Below are 21,673 nucleotides of genomic sequence, written 5' to 3' on the forward strand. Positions count from 1 at the left end.
TACTGTTCACACTAACAGATGGACTAATGCTATAGACTGTCACTAAATCAGCTGTGCACGGTATATGAACGAAACAGTTCTCTAGTTGTTAGAGACTGAATTGATGAGAATTAAACTACCATATAGGATACTGTATTTATTTTTAAAAACAATTTTATAAGCGCATTTGTGAAATGGCAAAAAGTGTATATTATAGGAAAGAAACATCACACATACTAAGGATGTCAAAATATTTTAAAATTCAGCAATGAATATTATACTAAAAGTACTAAAGAGGCTTCTCTTCCCCTCTGTTCACCCCTTATTTTCTTTGTAGGGGAAGTTAACTCTGAGAGCATCTACTAGGAACTATGGTAGAACTCAGCCGTATTTTGAAGTTTTTAGTAGAAATGGTCTATGTGTGTGCTGGTGCCCTACACTAATAGAGTGGTGACAGTTTCTGTTCTTTGGTGAAAAAAGTCTCTAATCCATCCACCCTTTACTGTCCTTTGCCTAGAACTAAAACTAATTAACCTGACTGGTTTTTATATAAACAGTAGTCAAGGTTGGAATCTGGTGTGGTTTTCTAATTTAACAAAATTCCCACTGCATTCTGACTGTGCTGTAATGTGTTTGTGGTGATTTAACATTAAGTAAAACAAACTGGAGAATGTACAAAGAGTGACAATGACTCAGGTATGTCAGAGTTCCAGACTTCCAGCTATATGCCTTATAAACAATTGCTGCAATTTCTTAGCAATTCTGTGCTGTCACCTTGCTTGGGAAATGACTCTTGTTTCTTCCTTAAAGGAGCAAGTCCTTTGTCCATTTACAGTAAATCTAAGACTGGTTTCTAAACCTGCTAGGTACAGTTCACTTCAGCATGCATAGGTAGGAATAAGGTTATTTTTTCTTCTTGTTATGTTTTTCTAGGATGTAGACTATATTGTTACTGGTACTTCTGTCTGATAAGCTGGTTTGGTTGGGTTTTTTTCCTAACTTCAAAATGATATAATAATGATACTGTGGAATGATCAGTTTGAGCATGTTCATGCCTCTGCACATCCAAAAGTTTGGTTTTGTTTTCTTGGAATAAACATGAAATGATAACTGCTGAGGTTTGTCACTTACTTCCTTAGTAATGCCTCATTGTCATTTAGCTGAAGAACAGTGTGAAAACAAATAGAATTCTATCCAAATTATACAGACATTTCTTATGTTACTTCAGGGTTACTTTCATGAGCTCTCTACTAAATGGTCTGGAACACCTCTAATGCTATTTTAGCTGTTTCTTTTAAAAACAATTGCACATTAACATTTGCTTGATCCTTCTAGTCTATTTTTTCAGAAAAATATTTTATGCAAAATATCATGTTCCTCAATCATGTTTTAATAGAGCAAATACTTCTAAAGTCTTTTAAATTATTATATTGCACATATACACACATATAAGCAGAAAAGATAAACTCATATGGTAATTTTGTTAGGAAAAAAAATTAGTCACTTTCACTTGAACTCCTTGCTTATGGGGTAGCTCTATTTTAGTAGTAGTAGTTTTGTTTGTAAACACTTGGACAGATTGTTTCTTGGGCAGTTAAGCCCACTATTTCCCTATAGCTGACAATATGCTGATATTATAGCTGACATAGGATCATAGAATAGAATCATAGAATCGTTTAGGTTGGAAAAGACCTTTAAGATCATCCAGTCCAACCATTAACCTACACTACCAAGTCCACACTAAACCAATCAAGGGTAGACTAGACTAAACCATGTCCCAAAGTGCCATGTCTACCCGTTTTTTGAACACCTCCAGGGATGATGACTCCACCACCTCTCTGGGCAGCCTGGTCCAATGCCTAACTACCCTTTCCGTAAAGAAATTTTTCCTAATATCCAACCTAAACCTCCCCTGGCACAGCTTAAGCCCATTTCCTCTTGTCCTATCGCTAACTACGTGGGAGAAGAGACCAACACCCACTTCACTACAACCTCCTTTCAGGGAGTTGTAGAGAGCGATAAGGTCTCCCCTCAGCCTTCTCTTCTCTAGGCTAAACAACCCCAGTTCCCTCAGCCGCTCCTCATAAGCCCTGTGCTCCAGACCCCCTTCACCAGCCTTGTTGCCCTTCTCTGAACACGCTCCAGCACCTCAATGTCCTTCTTGTATTGAGGGGCCCAGAACTGGACACAGTATTCCAGGTGCAGCCTCACCAGTGCCAAGTACAGGGGCACAATCACCTCTCTGCTCCTGCTGGCCACACTATTCCTGACACAAGCCAGGATGCTGTTGGCCACCTTGGCACACTGCTGGCTCATGTTCAGCTGGCTGTTGACCAACACCCCCAGGTCCTTTTCGGCCAGGCAGCTTTCCAGCCACTCTTCCCCAAGCCTGTAGCATTGCATGGGGTTGTTGTGACGTAAGTGCAGGACCTGGCACTTGGCCTTGTTGAACCTCATACAGTTCGCCTTGGCCCATCGGTCCAGCCTGTCCAGGTCCCTCTGCAGGGCCATCCTACCCTCCAGCAGATCGACACTCCCACCCAACCTGGTGTCATCTGCAAACTTACTGAGGGCGCACTCAATCCCCTCATCCAGATCATTGATAAAGATATTGAACAAGGCTGGCCCCAAAGCAGAGCCCTGGGGAATACCACTTGTGACCAGCCGCCAACTGGACTTAACTCCATTTACCACTACTCTCTGGGCTCGGCCACCCAACCAGTTTTTTACCCAGCGAAGAGTATGCCCATCCAAGCCATGAGCTGCCAGCTTCCCAAGGAGAATGCTATGGGAGACTGTGTCAAAGGCTTTGCTAAAGTCCAGGTAAATGACATCCACAGCCTTTCCATCATCTACCAGGTGGGTCACCAGGTCATAAAAAGAGATCAGGTTGGTCAAGCAGGACCTGCCTTTCATGAACCCATGCTGACTGGGCCTGATCCCCTGGTTGACCTGCACATGCCTGTTGAGTTCACTTAATATGAACCTCTCCATAATCTTCCCTGGCACTGAGGTCAGGCTGACAGGCCTGTAGTTCCCAGGGTCCTCCTTCTGGCCCTTCTTGTAGATGGGCGTCACATTCACAAGCCTCCAGTCATCAGGGACCTCCCCTGTTAACCAGGACTGCTGACAGATGATGGAGAGTGGCTTGGCGAGCTCCTCTGCCAGCTCCCTCAGTACTCTCGGGTGGATCCCATCTGGCCCCATAGACTTGTGAGCATCCAGGTGGCATTGCAGGTCATTAACTGCTTCCTCCTGGACTATGAGGGCTCCATTCTGCTCCCCATCCCTGTCTTCCAGCTCAGAGGGCTGAGTACCCTGGGGATGACTGGTCTGGCTGTTAAACACAGAGGCAAAGGCGGCATTAAGTACCTCAGCCTCTTCCTGATCCTTAGTGACAATGTTCCCCCCCACATCCAGCAAAGGATGGAGATTCTCCTTGGCTCTCCTTTTATTGTTGATGTACTTTTAAAAACATTTTTTATTATCTTTTACAATAGTGGCCAGATTGAGTTCTAGCTGGGCTTTTGCCTTTCTAATTTCCTCTCTGCATGACCTAACAAGATCCCTGTACTCTTCCTGAGTTGCCCTCCCCTTCTTCCAAAGGCTGTAGATTCTCCTTTGTTCCCTGAGTCCCTGCAGAAGCTCGCTGTTCAGCCAGGCCAGTTGTTTTCCCTGCCGGTTGGTCTTATGGCACACAGGGACAGCCTGCTCCTGTGCCCTTAAGACTTCCATCTTGAAGAAGGCCCAGCCTTCCTGGACCCCTTTGCCCTTCAGGACTGCCTCCCAAGGGACTTTCCCAACCAGCGTCCTGAAGAGGCCAAAGTCTGCCCTCTGGAAGTCCGTGGTAACAGTTTTGCTGCCCCTCCTCTTTACATCGCCAAGAATCGAGAACTCTATCATATCGTGGTTGCTAAGCCCAAGACAGCCTCCAACCATGACATCTCCCACCAGTCCTTCTCTGTTTGTAAGCAGCAGGTCAAGTGAGGCACCTCCCCTGGTAGGCTCGCTTACCAGCTGTGTCAGAAAGTTATCCTCCACGCACTCTAGGAACTTTTGAGACTGTTGCCTCTCTGCTGTGTTGTATTTCCAGCAGATGTCCGGCAAGTTGAAGTCCCCCACGAGAACAGGGGCTGGTGATTGTGAGACTTCTGCCAGCTGCTTGTAGAACGCTTCATCTATCCCTGCATTCTGGTTGGGTGGTCTATAGCAGACTCCCAACAGGACATCTGCCTTGCTGGCCTTCCCCCTCATCCTTACCCATAAGCACTTGACCTTGTCATCACCACTGTTGAGCTCTGTACAGTCAAAACACTCCCTAACATACAGAGCCACCCCACTGCCTCGCCTCTCCCTCCCTGCCTATCCCTTCTGAAGAGCTTATAGCCCTCCAGTGCAGCACCCCAGTCATGAGAGTTGTCCCACCACGTTTCTGTGATGGCAACTATGTCATAGCCATCCTGCTGCACAAGGGCTTCCAGCTCCTCCTGTTTGTTGCCCATGCTACGTGCATTGGTGTAGATGCACTTGAGCCGGGCTATCGATTTCGCTCCCAACATTGCCATGCCGCCCCTGGGCTCCTCACTAGCGGGCCCATTTATATCCCCTTCCCCCTTCAAACGTAGTTTAAAGCCCTCTCAACGAGTCCCGCCAACTCATGGGCAAGAATCCTTTTCCCCTTTGGAGACAGCCGATCTCCATCAGCTGCCAGCAGGCCCAGTGCTGTGTAAACCTCCCTGAGATGGAAAAACCCAAAATTCCACTGATGGCTCCAGCCTCTGAGCCACCTGTTATTCAGGTGAGTTTTCCCATTCCTTTCAGCACTCCTAGCTGCCACTGACGGGATTGAGGAAAACACTACCTGCGCTCCCGATCCTGCGAGCAATCGCCCCAGTGCCCTGAAGTCCCTCTTCATTGCCTTAGGACTTCTCTCTGCAATCTCACCACTGCCCACCTGTACAGCCAGCAACGGGCAATAATGGGAGGGCCTCACGAGGCCGGGCAGTTTCCTGGTAACGTCCCTAACCCGGGCCCCAGGGAGGCAGCAGGCTTCCCTGTGGGATGGGTCCAGACAGCAGATTGGGCCCTCAGTTTTCCACAGGAGGGAATCGCCCACCACAATTACCCTCCTTTTTTTCTTAACAGGGGCAGTCATAATCTGTGGGGTGACTGACTGGCCCTCAGCAACCCCCTGGATGGACCTTCGCTTTCACCTCCCTCCCCGCTCGCCTGGCCCTCAGCTCCCAGAGCCCCGTATCTGTTGTGTGAGGGCAGCTGGGGAGGGGAGGGAGGCCGGGAGGGGATTTGCCTGCTTCCCCGGGCAGGGACCTGTTTCCATCCCCCTGTCTCTTGGATCCCCTCCTCCTGCTTGCCGGCAAGAGGGCAGGGGATCCTCCGCTCCTTGTGGGGCCCCTGCCTGCTGCCCTGGCCCCAGGGACGGCAGGGTGCGGCTCCACCAGTCTATTTCCCTCTCGCACTCCCTGATACTCCTCAGCCTTTCCACCTCCTCCTTCAGCTCTGCCACCAGGCTGAGGAGATTATCTACCTGGTCACAGCGAAGACGTTTGCCATCTCCGCTGCCCTCCGGTACAAGTGACAGGCTTGTGCACATCTGTGCACAAAACTGAGCTAGACTTCATTGCTTTTGCACTGAGAACTTTGAAGTCAGGGCAACACAAACTTTACAAACTTGCCTGAGACCCATTTTGTAGTTGAAACTCAGGCTGTACAATTCCAACGCTGTCGGTGCCCAAGCTTGAGTGCAAACTTGGCTCAGGAAGGGCCTGAATGAAATTAAAATTAGGACCTGAAAGACTAAAACTGACTCTGTGTAGAAACACTTTAGTGATTCTGCATTGCAGTCCTTAAGCAATCCCATAACAGTGATACTGATAATACTCGTGCTGTCCAGTGCCTCAGATTATGCAGGCATGAGCATATAATCAGAAGTTAAATTTTCTTTGCTGTCACAAAAAACCAGACAAAAAAATCCCCCACCAGCCCGATACAAGCAAGTTACAGACAAAAGATTGTCTGAGCCTTTTATTTTTAAAGAAGGTGGGTGTATATTTTGTGTACTGGGTATTAAATGTTGTTGAAACTGGTATTTTTGTTATAGAACAAAAATTACTATCACTTTGTTTTTTATAGAATGCCTGTATCGCTATTAGCAGGATGAATACAAATGGTAGTTTGAACATTTGACTTTTCATTTGAGTTTTGCTCGCTTTTTAATGTCGGCTAGATTTCAATCCTTTCAGTGCATAATTGTTGTGTTTGTACTTTACTAGTAATTTAAAAACTTAATAGAATTTCCGATTTTACTTAAAGGTATCTTTCTTAAGTATTTTCATATTAAAAATTACTATCTTTGAGAAAGTGTAAATTTTACTCGTGCTACAGGGAATTTGAGTAATGCTGTCTTAAAATAACAAAATAGCTTGCATTTTGCAAGCACCTTTTAATGTAAAATCTAAGTAATTCATATATCCAATGAGACAGCTAGATTGAAATGTCCAGAAATGGGCTGTTCCCCGTGTATGTATCTGAAGTCACTAAAATATTTAAGATGCCCTTAGAATGGGGGATTAAGATCTGTGTTGGAGTATCAGTGAGTATGCATGTGTGTTTCTGTAGTCCAACCCACAACTGAAGGGAAGGGGGTAAATGGTCCCTATTGAATCTAATCAGTCTTGCAAAGAAAAAGAAGGTAAAGGTAAAAGAATATGCATGTAGGCATTCTTAATTGGTCTTTTGCATGCTTCATAGTTTTACAGCAAATGAATAATGCATTATTTTGAAGAAATTGGGTTTTGAGTCATTTTAATCAGTTTCTGTAACTGGCGTTAGAGATGTCAGGTGCCATTGAGCTTTCTAGCTGACCTAGTAATTACCTCTAGTGAGGTTTTTCACTTTGCTCTTGATGTGTCCAAAAAATACTTGGCTAGCTTACAATTTGTTAGTGCTGGCCTTCATGGAACAATTACATGACCAAAAGTACACTTCTGTGCACTGTAGACAGTACAGGTCACAACACAGCAGGACATTGCTATCTGCTTTAAAAGCAACTTTTGTTGCAGATAAACGCTTGAAGTGATCCTCTCACACTAATATGTTTACATTATGCAATGTTAGTTGTATCTGCCATATAAGTTCGTAGTTAATAGGAGTTTGATTCCAAATGTTTCATATTTTTCAAGGACCTGCTTATCAAAATGGAAAACAAAAAACCCAGAAAAACTAAGAGCAGACCAGCAAATCTGCAAGTCCCAGGGGCTATGTTCAGACAGAGTATAATCTAGCTTCAGCTCCATGGGAGTTGCTAGCTGACCAAACCCTAGGCTTTTTTGTAGGTTGTACAAAAATAAGTACTAGCCATGATAAAATGGGGAAAAGGGTGGAATAATTATAGTGTGCCTTCTAAAAACAACAAGCAGTAAAGCCAAGTGTCTTTCAAGTTCATTGAGATATGGTTTTGTTTTGACTCTGATTTTCAGAACCCCTAAGTATTTTGTACAGTTTGTGCTTGAAATGATGAATTTAAGACTATTGATGATAGGCTGCTTTTCTAGCTTTTAGCCCATGGACCGCTAAGAAAAACAGTACAGGTCATATACAGTGGAATGCATTCTACCCTAATGGCTGTTCACTACTGTGTAATTACAGAAGATGAGAGCAGAGTTTGATCCGTCTGCAAATTTTAAAGGCCTCTTCTGAAAGATCTGAAAATTGTTGTGAATACTGTGTATTACTAACTTACTGTGATCAACCTTATTTTTCAATCTGTTATCCTCCTGGGAGGATGAGGGAGTGGCAGGAATGACATGTTGTGGTTTAGTTTTTTTCATTTAAAGCATTTGTGGGGAGGCAGTTATACATGTGTAACATGCATGGTACTACGGAAGTTTCTACCAACTTTGTTAGACTGTTAGCAGCCTAGATGGCTTTTTTGTTATGAGGTACATCTGTCCTCCTTCCAGATTCTCTTGATACCACAGGTAAAGGGGAAGAGTATTTATTTTGACATTTAAAGATAAAATACCAGTGCCTGTTCAAAGCAATGCAAGGTCAGTAGGAGACCATTCTACATTCTGTGCCTTACATACTGTCTGATGTTCTCCAGTTTGCCCAACATACTTAGATCTTGCTGAATCCAATGAAAAATATTGACAATGGTTCGTCATGCACATAAGAACAAGCTTGGAGGGATTAGGTAACATTCAGTGATTCTTTAGGTGATTGTCCAGGAAGTAGCCTTTGAGCATAAAGCAAAAATGTCCCCCAGAGGGAAGGGGCATGTGCATATGTATGTAAATAAAAAAAGGAAAATGGAAACAGTTTTTGTTACTTATCCTATTGAACTACTTAAATCATCCATAGTGCTGTTGCAGGCATCAGAACAATTTAAAAAAATTAAAAATTTAGCCCAAAATAAAGTAAGAAAATATTGTGCTTCAGCCTCGCAATGCCTCTCTGCTTTTCTCTCCCTCACATCCAGTCTGTGCCTCTAAGCTTTACTCGGAGTGTTTTCCTCGTCTGGAATCATTTCATTGTTACCCACATGTGTTGAGATTTTTGTTTGTAAAGCAACATTATTCAAGCAATATAACTGGTTTATGCTATTTGGCTTTTATATATATTTTATATTTTGCTTTGGGTCAGAAAAGCCAGGCAATTTTTAAGTTCTCAGTGTTCTTCACAAAGAGAGAGATAAACTTGTATATGTACATATGTATACATACATGTGTATATGTGTGTATACATACGTACGGCTTCACATTTTTTTGCGGGGAGACTCCGTGATTTTAGAAAGAAGCCAACAACATCAAAATAAAAACAAGATGTAAAAGGCTGCCCAGGGAAGTGGTGGAGTCCCCATCCCTGGAGTTATTTAAAAGATGTGTAGGTGTGGTGCTTAGGACCATGGCTTAGTGGTGGACTTGGCAGTGCTAGGTTTATGGTTGGACTTACGATCTTAAAGGTCTTTTCCAACCTAAGCAATTCCATGATTCTGTATGCAAATTAGATATACTACTACAACTATAATGCTCTTGTATAGATCAAATTACTTTAGTCTTTGTTATGATTTCAGAAACCAGTTAAATATATGCCTTTAACATTTTTTCCCCTTTTCTTTTCCTAATAGGTAACACCAGCCTTCAGACCAAAACAGGGAGTATCACAGTAGGTAGGTTCTACCTTGACTCTGAGATACCTCTTTTCTCGCTCTTCCCTTCTCCCTTCTAAAAGCTCAGTATTCATAGGGAAAGTAAAAAGGAAGTGATTCCTCAGATATTTCTGCCCTCTTCTTTTCAGGAGTAGCACTGATAGCTGTGTAGCTGGAGGAGAGCCTTTCCAAACTTGACTGTCAGCCTTTTGCAGTTGGGCAAGGCACACTGTCTAGCTTTTGGTACCACAGTACCCGCTGGGCTTTGCACAAGTTAGACTGAGTCTAGGTGTCATCTTTTAGATGAAGATGGGATAAAGGAAGTGAGAAAAGACTAAGCATGCATCAAATGCAATCATTTTGTCTTTAACCTAGTTCTCTATCTTACATTTGTTGATATCAATGATTAGCTATGTTAAATGTTTTGTGATATAAAAATTAATCAGTGATGCATTACATATTGGGGGCCAAGGCTTGTGATAATTCAAACAATGCTCCCAAGCTATTATGCTAATTATTGTTTTCCCTTCAGAAATAAAAACAGCTCAGAAATTTTCTTTCAGGAACTTAAGCTTTTATGCAACAAGATAACTTGGAGTTATCAATTATGGTATACATTATATCAGTTGCATTATTCTAGGAAAATATTAGGGCCCCTTTTTTGACCATTGTATAGTACATCAACACAAAAGTAAGAAACTCTAATTCTGCTTATTTCTATGGCAGAAAATTGAAGTAACAGAATCGTAGACAAGGCTCAGTGTCTCTTGAATGTACACAGAAGGATTTCCCCTTCTGTAAATAAACTTGGTTACAGGTCCAAATCTCAAAAGCTTCTGCTAATGATAGTAACCATAGTCACTCACTAAGCATTGTTCAGGGACAAGCTGTATGGTTACAAGTCGTCTTATGTTTCTAAGCAATCTGTATTAACATTCCTGGAAAATGAATGCAGTACACATTCTTATGAGTTAGTCATTAACCACAGAATTAAATTAAGCTTGCTAGAGTGTTTTTCCTTCTGTTAAATAAACTCATAGAATATGAAGAGTGTTTAAATAAAGGTTTCTTAATGCAGGAGGTAGCTTTTTCCATCAACAGATGATTATTTTCCTTAATTAACCAGGTTCAGCTTAAACATTAAGACATATCTTACAGTTGAATAAACTTTATTTTTCAGATTTCAATTCTGAAAGCACTAGTTAGACTTAATCTTTTCCTAAAGACCATTAAACATCCTTTAGATTTTCATGGATTTTTCCAAAGGCAAATGACTTGAGATCCAGAGGTTCAACTCTAGAAACTTGAGAAAGTGTAAAGTTTTAAGTGAAAGGTTTTTGTGTATGAGAAATGTATGCAACAGGATAGCTTTTTGGCTTGACAGAGACCTGACAGAAACAGGAAGAATAACTCCGATCTTTCCAACTTCCTTGTCTGGGTTTTCATAGGGATGTAGTTATTTATTTCACTGGAGGTAGAATTTTATCAGTTAACTGAAAAAATGCACTCATCTCTAGGTTTCGGGGATGTATCCTTAGCTTTTGAGAGATTTATTTACAAGTCAAACTAAAACATAGTTGAGGGTGCTGAGTTTTTTTCAAAATATTTTGGGGAAAATACAAGTGACTCTATTGATGGTTTCTTATTCCTGTGTAATTCTACATTAAAATAGGAAACCAATGCTGTTGTCTCTCACTCCCTTGAATTCTCTGATTTTTTTAATTATAGAATAGCTTTGTTTGACTTGTTTTTTTATTTTGGTATTACTTGTTTGTGTAAATCTTATTTTTATTTTTTGAAGACTCTATCCAAAATTTAGTCTGATCTTAAGCACATGGCAGTGTTTCACACTGATATGGTTAAAGTATGAAAGTAGGGATTATTCTCTTTTTTCTCCCCTATACTGTGAGCTTTGTGAGTCCAAATTTTTTTTCCAACCCTGCATCAGAAGCTTCCTACTTCTAACAAATGTTCTGTGGGTTTTGAATGACATTAATTTAAAACAACCAGACCTATTTTTACTTCTAGTTTAAGTTACTACTTAAAATAGTCATTAGAAATCTGAATAATCTTGCAAAAAGTAATGGAGTACTTTGTTGTTAGAACTCGCTTAATCTTTTACATTTTTATTCGGTAAATTCATAAGAAAACTAGATGTGGTCTAGTAAGTGCTGAGTAGAGGGAGATAATCCCTTCCCTTGATACACTGGCCATGCTCCAGTTAATGCTGCCAAGGATACTGTTGGACTTCTTTTCTGCCAGGGCACGCTGCTGGCTCATGTTCAGACCTGCTAAATGTGCTTATTTCTCAATGTTACTGGCGTGGTCTGATTATGTATTCTCTACTCTGCTGCCAAGACAAATTGTCCCCTACCAGCTCAAAAAAGAAAAAAAAATGTGTTTTCTTACTGGATTACTTATGTTTAACCCAATTATCCATTGAAGAAATGAATCTTCTGTGTTTGGTATAGTCAGAAATGATAAAGCTTATGGTGGTTGTTTTGTTTCAGAGCGGAGGAAACAACCTTAACCAGCTTATGGGCAGCAGGGACTTATTCTGGCAAGGAAGACGCTAACTGAGATCCAAGAAATGTTTTTTTGTAAATATGTCAGTGTCAGTTTGCCTTACTCTGCTAACTTCTTTCTTCAGTAACCCACACTAGACAACCTGAAGGCTTCAGTGACTTCAGCTGTGACGCCCACTGTCTCAAATCAACGGAAACCTAACAATTAAGAACATACCAACTTTCTCAAAAACATAAATTTTAGTATAGTCCTGACATGAAAGTGAACTTGGGTGTCCGAGATCCTCTGTGATGAGAGAGTGTTGTCATAAGGCAATTTCCTAGTACTGAGACAAAACATCAAAGTTTATTTTAAGAAGGGAATCAATTATGGAAAACGATTATGGTATTTAAGACAGTTTTGGATAACTGAAAAAGAAAACAATAAAACACTTAGTGTTTTTACAAGTAATGCTGCATCTGTGAGTTTTGTCTTGAGGGTTCAGTTTTTAGTATGTGATACAGGGAATTTTTAAATTAAAAACCTCATTTCTGAATTCCACTAAAGGCATTTACTGTACTTCATAAAGTACAGCTCTTAAGTACTTTAAAAAAATACCCATGCACACACTTGTCTCTAGATCAATAGAACTAATTACTATTAAGTCTTTGCCATCTGTTTGAAGTATGTTAATGTTCTGGCTCTCATTTTAAGTGTCCTTCATCTTCCAACCTTGTATCTCAGAACTTGACTTTCTTCTGTGTTCTGCTGATAACAGACCTGTAATGTTTTTTCCCATTGTTCCCATGCTTTCTTCCACACCATCCTATACTAAGGGTGCTGCTCTCCAGACAGGTTGGAATCAGCTGCTTTTTATTATCCCTCAGGTGGCAGGTTATGAAAAATGAAAGTTAAAAAAAAAATAGTCCACTATGAGTTAATATCTACTGAGTTACTGCTTGGTTTTATCATCAGTCTTTGCTTCCATGTTCCCCTTCCCTCTCCCTGTGTCATTTTGAATGTAGGTTATATAGTGTTCTAGACAGAGCTTATGTCATGGACAAACTACTTAAAATTGGAGCATACAGAAGAAGTAGCTGCTTTGAGAATAACAGGGTTTTCCTTGCAGCTTAAAAGAATAAACTTTTTTACTTCTGTACATGTTCTGTTAGCCATAAACAATTTTGGTGATGTTACATCATGTATGTTTTCTAGCATCTCATATAATGGTGCTGAAGATTCCCAATGTTACAGTAGTACTTAAGTTTATATTGGGTTTGGAGTAATATTTTATTTTTTTGACTACATATAGTCAAAAAATATATATTTTTTTACTTGTAGAATGTATATCTTGCTACAGTTGTCAATACCTATTTTTTCGTAGCAGAAAAATGGACTACACCCATTTCATCCACAAGTAGATACTTCTGTTCCAATATAGAGCTAACAGTCTACATTCCAGACAGTAGAAATATAACTAGACATCCAAGTATGATCCAACTCTAATAACTTCTAACAGGCAGTATTTTCCTACAGATATGATGTCTGAAAGTCTTTCATAGGATGCCACAAGTGGAAAAATGATAGATTCTTCTGAAAAATTGTTTCTTTCCCTCACTAGTTGAGGTGCACTGAAAGCTCTCTAACTCAATCCAAAATGCTCTTGTACATCTCCTTAAGTACTATCACTATTATTTAATATACATTAGGTATGTTCTAAGAAATGCAGTCTCTTGTAAATATCAGGCGTGTTCATTATATTTCAAACATATGTTTCCCACATATACCACTTTTATCTACAAAAATTTGGCTAATGAAGATATAATTTCCATGAATCTATGCAGAGCTAGACTAATGTATTCATCCTTTTTGGAAAGAAGCAGCTACAATATAAAAGAACTGCATGTCTCTTACGCATGTTAAAATACAGGGCTGTGTTTAGTATTGTAGAATACTATTTATTTATTAGACCTGGAATGCAAAACCCAAAGTGCTTTTCCTGTTGGGATAAAATACCATTGATGCTGAAGAAATCACTCTAGTTTGAGGGTTTGTTCCTTTAGTAGGTCAGCATTCTCCTTAAACATACTGAAATTAAGGCTAACACTTTCTTACTATTCCTTTACAAGTGTCACAAGCTATGAATTTTGAAACTGTGAAAATAAAATCCTGAAATGCTGTTGTTAAAAGGAGGCTGTTATGTTTTGATCTGTAATAAAAAGTAAGTCCTAGAAAAGAAAGCATAATGTTTAGTGAACATGACCTCTGGAGGTCATCTGGTCCCTCCTCCTCCCTCCAAGCAGGGTCACCTAGACCAGGTTGCCCAGGACCATGGCTGGACAGCTTTTCAATATACATATACATATTCTCCAAGGATATGCCAATATATCAAGGTATATACATGATCTCTGCTGAGCCTTGTTTTCTCCAGGCTGAGCAGTCCCAGCTCTCTCAGCCTTTCCTCATAGGAGAGATGCTCCACTCCCTTCATCATCTTTGTGCCTTTTGTTGGACTCTGCCCAGCATGTCCATGTCTCTCTTGTATTGGGGAGCCCAAAACTGGACACGGTGCTCAAGGTGTGGCCTCACCAGTGCTGAACAAAAGAGGAAGAATCACCTTTCTTGATCTGCTCACAATGATTTATCTAATGCAGCCCAGATACCATTTGCCGCCTTTGTGGCACAGGTACATTGCTGGCTTGTGTTCAACCTGGTGTCCACCAGGACCCCCAGGTGCATGTCCTGGTGCCTGGGGTTGTTCCTGTGCAGGTGCAACACTTTGCATGTCTCCTTGTTGAACTTCATGGGGTTCCTGCCAGCCCATTTCTCCAGCCTGTCCAGTGCCCTCTAGATGACAACACAACCTTTTGGTGTATTGGCCACTTCTCCTAGTTTTGTGTCATCAGCAAATTGGTGAGGGTACACTCTGCTCCATCATCCAGATCATTAATGAAGATGTTAAACAGGACTGGACCCAGTATTGACCCTGGAGTTCACCACTAGTTCCTAGCCTCCAACTCAAGGCTCACAGATGAGCATTTTTACATAACTTATTGAAACTTCCACAGGAAGCATTGTGGGGATTTCATATTACTGACAATCACGTTCCTGACTAGATGCAGATATCTCTTCAGAAGTTGCTTCCATCCTGTTAGTATCTTAAACATTTAAAATAGTAGACACCTATAGCTAATTGGTTTGCAGAGATGATTAACACAGTATGATAATAGTCTGTGGAAGAAGATGCATAGATAGGGACAGTGTGGATAAATACTCAAAGGGGAAGATACCATTCGATCTACAGTAAGTCAGAGGCTTATCAAGGTGAAGTTGTACGTGGCACATTGTATTATGGTACAGGACTGAGGCATGTAATGATCTTTTTCAGAACAGAATAGGTTACCCAAAAGAGACTATGGCCTTTAAAACCAATGGATATAACTTTAAAATCTAGGTAGAAAATAGATCATTTAGATGTAAGAGGATAATCTGGACAACTTAGTTAGCAAAGGAATTGTTTTAATGAGAGATTTCTTCGCTTTGTGTATTACATCATTTGTTTCGCCAGGTCTGGATGGTGAATATGGTAAGGACTACTTATAATTTTTTAGTAGCACATGCAAGTAGTCTATTTAATGTATGCTTTTCAGTTTCTTATAATATTTGTCATGTGACAGTTTTAGAATAATGAACTAAAACAAGAAAATTGACCAGTCTTTATCCACAAATGATACTAGATAGCTAGTTAAGTAGGAATTAAATCTTCCTGACACTTCAGATATGCTGGAATCATATACTTTCTCCTGTCTTTAACCAAATCATAATAACTATTTTCTGTTTTCCTACTGAAATCAGTTTTGTCACTGATTTTAACATGAGCAAGGTCAGTCATTATGTGCTGTTAGGAAAAGTAAATATGGTTTTGCTTATTATTTAAGGAAAGATCACTTGTGTTTAATTCTTTCTTTAGTAGTTGGCTTTATAAAATGAAGGAAGAAGAGATACTAAATGTTGCAAGCGATGTTTCAGTTTTGTCACCTTTGTGGGTCTTTCAGTTGTATAGTCTCTCTCAGGTTATGTGACTTAGGTCTTATTCTTCAAGCTGCACTTATTTTTCATAGAGCTTAACAAAAACTTTGTTCCCCCCTTTTTCCCCCCCGCCCCATACTAGTAAATTCTTAAATAGCTGAAGTTGCTCAAGAGTGACCATCTGTTCTGCTTCCAGTAGAACAACTCATGCTTGTATTTCCCCTTGAGCTGTCAGTCCTTAGCAAACTCTGAATTCAAACTCTGTACTTTTCTTCTTGTTTTTACCTTCAGTTATTCACATTGATCTCAGCTAACACTGGGTGTGTATTTAAAAATAAATTGCCTTAGTTTTGTCCTGTTATAACTGCAAAATATGTATTGTCTCCATTATTTCAGTTATGTATTTTGTCCTACCAGATTGTGTTATTTAATAAAGGGTAATTTTTCTTGTTGAAATATTTATTTATATTTGGCCTTTGTTATATAACCTCATCTTTGCAGTTTTTAATGCATGTTCTGGTTTTTTGCCCTTCTCACTTGTTTAGAGTTAGAGACAAAACTTAAGCAGCATCTTTAATAGACTTTGCAGAAGTGATGAACAACTTTAAGTCTCTTGGCATTCTTATTTGTATCTAAGCATTTGTATTTAATATCATATCTATGAAATTCCTTACATAAATCATATTCAGTTGTCTCCATAAAATATATTTTGTGTTATTTCCATAGATCAAAGCTAAACAGGTATTGTAACGTCAGCTTTAGTGTTTGGTTAATGCTGCCGAGGTTCTCAGTGGTTTTGAAACTTTGCTATATTTTCTTCTGCCATAAGAAACTTCTGTTCAGTGGTGTACTCCAGGAGTCAAAATCTGGCCAGTCATCCTCCCAAAACAGTGTTCTGTTTTCCTTTGAGTTGTTTTTTGTTTTGTGGGTTTGTTTGGGTTTTTTTACTTTCAAGGTAAATTTGTGCCTTAGTGAACCTATGCCTACTGCCTTCTTCCTACATCCTTTATTCTGTTTATGCCTTCTGCAGACAGAATCCAGTCTCTCTCACAAAATTAGAGTTCTTTTTTTTTTATGCATATATGTATAAAATTGAAAATCCAGTGTCCTGGGTTAGAGTTAATTTTCTTCCTAGTAGCAGGCATAATGCTGTGTTTTGGATTTAGGATGAGAAGAATGCTGATAACACACTGATGTTTTAGTTGTTGCTAAGTACTGCTTACGCTAGTCAAGGACTTTTCAGCTTCCCATGCTCTGCCAGGTGCACAAGAAACTGGGAGGGGGCACAGCCAGAATAGTTGATCCAAACTGGCCACAGGGCTATTCCATACCATATGGTGTCATGCTCAGTATAGAAACTGGGGGGGGTTGGCTGGGGAGCAGCGATCGCTGCTCAGGAACTGTCTGGGTATCGGTTGGCGGGTGGTGAGCAATTGCACTGTGCATCACTTGCTTTGTATATTATTATTATTATCATTATTATATTACTATTATCATTACTATTTTACTTTATTTCAATTATTAAACTGTCCTTATCTCAACCCAGGAGTGTTTCTCACTCTTACTCCTCCAATTCTCTCCCCCATCCCATTGGGGCAGGGGGAGTGAGCGAGCAGCTGCGTGGTGCTTAGTTGCTGGCTGGTGCTAAACCGTGACTTCCAGAAAGGAAGTCTCTTGTTCAGTCTTGAAGCAGGGCTAATAGATTTGCAAAAGGCATCTTTCCACTGTGAAGAATCTCATGAGCTGCTTTTGCATTTGAAGAGGAAGGATTCACTGAATAAACATTGGTCCCTGTAAAGTACCATCAGCTGGTGGTGGTGTACAGACTGTTAGCAGTTGTTCTCCCTGGAAAGGGTTGCTGTCCTATCACAGACTCCTCTTTCTTCATAGTGCAGATAAAGGAACCAATTGCATGCTTTGTTTAAAGCAGAAAAGTCAGAGGCTGGATATTTCCTGCATCTGTTGTCAACAAAATCTCTGTCAAGGTTATGTGGAGTCTCAGTGATTGGCTGTTACTAAATTTGATTTGGCATATCTGCAAAAATAGCTTTTGCATTAAAATGTTGATTTATTGCTACAAAAAAGTTTCATTAAAAAGATTGATCCATATAAAATTCTTCTGTTTCAATGACTTTTCAAATGACATTTTCAAACTTACAAATATTTTAAAAAGTTATCAATAAGATGTTTCGTTGTGACTTACACAAGGAAAACTTTTTTCCCCAGTTCACTAAGTTCAGTTAACGAAGAGTTCATTTGTTTCCTTCAGATTTGGAACAGAACTTCTTTAACACAGTCTACTGAGATGGGAAAAACATTCCCATCCAGTTCTAGTTGTTACTGTTTTCTTGTTAGTCAAAGACAGTCTCAGTTTCTCAGCTGACTAAATATGGATTGGCTACTTTTTTTTAAGTTACTTTCCCCTCCAAAGAAATCAGTTTTAGCTGTGGGATAATAATCCCTTTCTATGTTTTTACTTTTGTATGTAATACACTGATCTTCCACATCTGTGCTTGAGATTGGGCATCAGAAAAGCTCCAGATGAGTGTATTTAGAGCTAAAACTCTATGGCAAGCTTAAGGCATTAATGCTAGAACATCCTTGTTATGACTAATCAACTTCATTCTCTCATTAATGTTTTTACTTTTTAAAATGAGAAGGTTTGAGGGTTTGGTTTTTTTTTTTGGCTAGTTCTGAAAGTTTGACTGTGTTTCTCTTTCTATGCACATCCAGAAACTAAGTAACACAGTTTCTATCAGTATTTCAAGATTTCTTGCCAATACTTTAATTTCTAGCAGTGTATCTTAAAAGGTATTTCACTGACTGCCTTTTGCTCACATATATATGTAATTTTTTCATGCTTCTTGTGTGGCTTAATTTCTTTGAAATTTTTATCAGCTGTAGGTGTGTTCAGTAGTTTAAAAGTTAACTCTTTAGGACTTCACTGTAGTATTGTGGAAATTTGTGTATTTAAAACTGAATACATTGTAATTAAAGACTACTTCTCAAGTATACAGTTAAGGCTACTTGAAGTCTTTATTTGTAAAAAGGTTTCTTCAGAAAGTTTTGTTATCATAAATTTTAATTAATAAGGTATAGAAGAAAATTTAGGTGTGTCTGTTCCAGGGCAAAGAACGAATGCTGTTTTCTTATGTATATTAAAGTGCAATAGTTATCTCAAACATTTGTTTAAAATTCAGATGTAGTGAATCAGACTTTACAAAGCCTGATAACACAGTTGTTCTGTGTAACAACATGTTACAATGCACAGCTGCTGCTTGTTTGCATGGGGTAGCTTTCCTGGATAAAGTTCTCCCTCTGCATAGGCTGAGCAAATGATCTCTTTTGGAAACTAAAATAGATCTTTGTGTTCAAATTTTGTGCTTGATCTTCGCACAAAAATGAATTAATTCTTGTAGAAAGAGGGGAGTGCTGTTGAGGCTTTGTAGATGCTGCAAGTCCAGTAACAACTACAGGGCTATGGCCTTGGGACCAGTGTATGCTGTAATTCTGGACTGGGGAGATAAGTGTTGTTCAGAATCCTGTTTTTCTAAGAGAAGTCTGATGTTCGGTAAATTAATATAAATTCTCAAACACAGGAGAATTGACAAAATCAGTTTAAAGTACAAAGAAAGATTTTAGCAAATTTTTATTTTTAAAAAGTGAATGATACACAAGTTCTTTTATTTCTTTCCTTTTTTTTTTTGTTTTTAGATTCATCAGATGGAACTCTGAAAGCTTCTACACATCATGGGGCAATAGATGTTTATGTCAGTCAATTAAGAAAAGTGGATCTGAAATCCCAGAAAGGTTAGCAAACTAAAAAAAATATTTTTTTGTGGCAGCTTATGATGTAAAAGAAAAGGAGGTAAGGGGGCTTTTTGTTTGTCTGGAAAAAATGAGCTTGTGATTGTTGTTTATCTACATTCTTTTAACTCATTATTAGAAAATGTGTATATATATTTGTAATACAGTAAACTTTGTAAGGGGCAATGATACTTAAAATGGATTACAGAATTTTCTTTTATTTTTCAATACTTTCTTCTTTTCCTGGCAATCTACCCAGCAGAATTCTGCAGAGTTGGCTTGGATTACAATCTTCCTTTGCCCTGAGCACAGTTTACTCCATGGTGCTGATGTATGTACGTGCAGGGTGACAACATCACATGTTTACATTTCTTTTTCCTGGTGAAATGTCCTATTATTGAAATTGGAAGGCAGAAAAGCAAAGATCAGAGGCCTTACCCTACCATTCTTCCTTTTTTCTCCTGATTACTCACTAGAATTTCACTTCTTAATTAAAAGCTCACTCCTAAAGTTGGATTCATAGTTTTACAGTATCATACCTTCTGAATGGCAAATAACAAAGCCCTGAATACACCTTGTTAGTCCTGGTTTTGGGAGGAGGGGAAAAAAACCCAACTACCCAAAAAAACCCAATGCTACAACATTTCTATAGTTGACTTTAACATCATGTCAGACACTTCCGGTGGTTTCAATGAACATGGTATTTGGTACCCTTCTCTTGTTGTCTGTGAGACTGCGTGTGCCCTATTAAAATCTAGCAGTTACTCAGAAGGGGAATAATGAAGGAAATGCATTGAAATCACTTGTGTGCCACTCTTCTGTACAAGCTATTCTGGTTCCATTGGTGCAAAGAAATTTGTATTATTTCCTAGTTACCTTTTGAATCACTTAATACTAAGTTATGTGTCTCTGAATTAGTAGCGAAGAGGAATGTATTTAATAAAAGCTAATTTATGTTATTTTCAAAACATTGCTTGACATCTCTTCTGGCAGCACAGTTTAGTAAAGGCAAAGTTGATGAAGTTCTGGTTTCATTTACCCTGTAAAGTCACAGTAACTGCTGACAGCTGCAGTGTAGCAAATGTCCCATTTGTGACAAATTAGCTGCATGTGTGTTGGATTTTATGAGTCACATCACTGAGCAACTCTCCAAGGAGGACCCAAAGATGAAGACCTTTTCCCTTTCTTATCCTAAGGCTTTTTTGTGTCCAGCAAAATTTAGGCCTAAATGATAACTGACAGGTTTTTGTTCATCAGGACTGTCACAGGCAAGTGATTTTGCTGAATTTAAATTGCACAAGTAGGGTTGCTTTCTGACTGCTGCTTAGTTTTGTTATAACATCAGTTTTCTTGTGTTCTGCTTCAGCGTTTGGGGTGTATTTAAAGGAACTATTTTATGTTTTTCTACAGTGAATATTGGAATTGGGCAAAAACTAAGGAGCATGTATACAGAAAGTGTATTCTCAATTTTAGTTGGTTTTTGTTTTAATGTGTAGGGTGCAGCTTCCAAACATTGTGGCTGAGTAATTCCAAATATGACTAACGGGCAGGTTGGGGGCCCAGCATCTGCATTCAGTGTGATGCATAGAAGCACATATTTAGGGGAAGCAGAATTCAGAATTTCTGGTTTTAATCTCAAGGGTAGAATTATTTGGGCCACCAAAGCTGCAATTTTGCTAGTAGTTTACATTTTAGTCATACATAGTTGTTGTGGTTTAACCCCAGCTGGCAACTAAGCCCCACACAGCTGCTCGCTCTCTCCCTCGCAGTGGGATGGGGGAGAGAATCAGAAGAGTAAAAGTGAGAAAACTCATGGGTTGACATAAAGACAGTTTAATAGGTAAAGCAAAAACTGCGCACGCAAGCAAAGCAAAACAAAGAATTCATTCACCACTTCCCATCGGCAGGCAGGGGTTCAGCCATCTCCAGGAAAGCAGGGCTCCATCATGCATAACGGTGACTTGGGAAGACAAACGCCATCACTCCAAATGTGGCCCCTTCCTCCTTCTTCCCCCAGCTTTATATGCTGAGCATGGCGTCATGTGGTGTGGGATATCCCTTGGGTCAGCTGGGGTCAGCTGTCCCGGCTGTGTCCCCTCCCAGCTTCTTGTGCACCCCCAGCCTGCTCGCTGCTGGGGTGGGGTGAGAGGCAGAAAAGGCCTTGGCTCTGTGTAAGCACTGCTCAGT

The 21,673-nt window shown here is 39.8% G+C and overlaps 1 protein-coding gene across 1 annotated transcript in view; it reads left to right on the forward strand.

Annotated features, from left to right (window-relative positions):
- The window catches only part of FAM185A (family with sequence similarity 185 member A), a gene marked incomplete at its 5' end in the record, with an annotated part of 51,988 nt that overhangs the window by 19,274 nt on the left and 11,041 nt on the right, over nt 1-21,673 (forward strand). Inside the window, 2 exons of the mRNA XM_075727729.1 lie at nt 9,125-9,166; nt 19,394-19,489. Of these exons, the coding sequence (XP_075583844.1) occupies nt 9,125-9,166; nt 19,394-19,489 (138 nt within the window). The remainder of the gene's footprint in view (nt 1-9,124; nt 9,167-19,393; nt 19,490-21,673) is intronic.

This window comes from Pelecanus crispus, chromosome 1 (genome assembly GCF_030463565.1).
Source record: "Pelecanus crispus isolate bPelCri1 chromosome 1, bPelCri1.pri, whole genome shotgun sequence".
In the NCBI taxonomy this organism is placed as follows: Eukaryota; Metazoa; Chordata; class Aves; order Pelecaniformes; family Pelecanidae; genus Pelecanus; species Pelecanus crispus.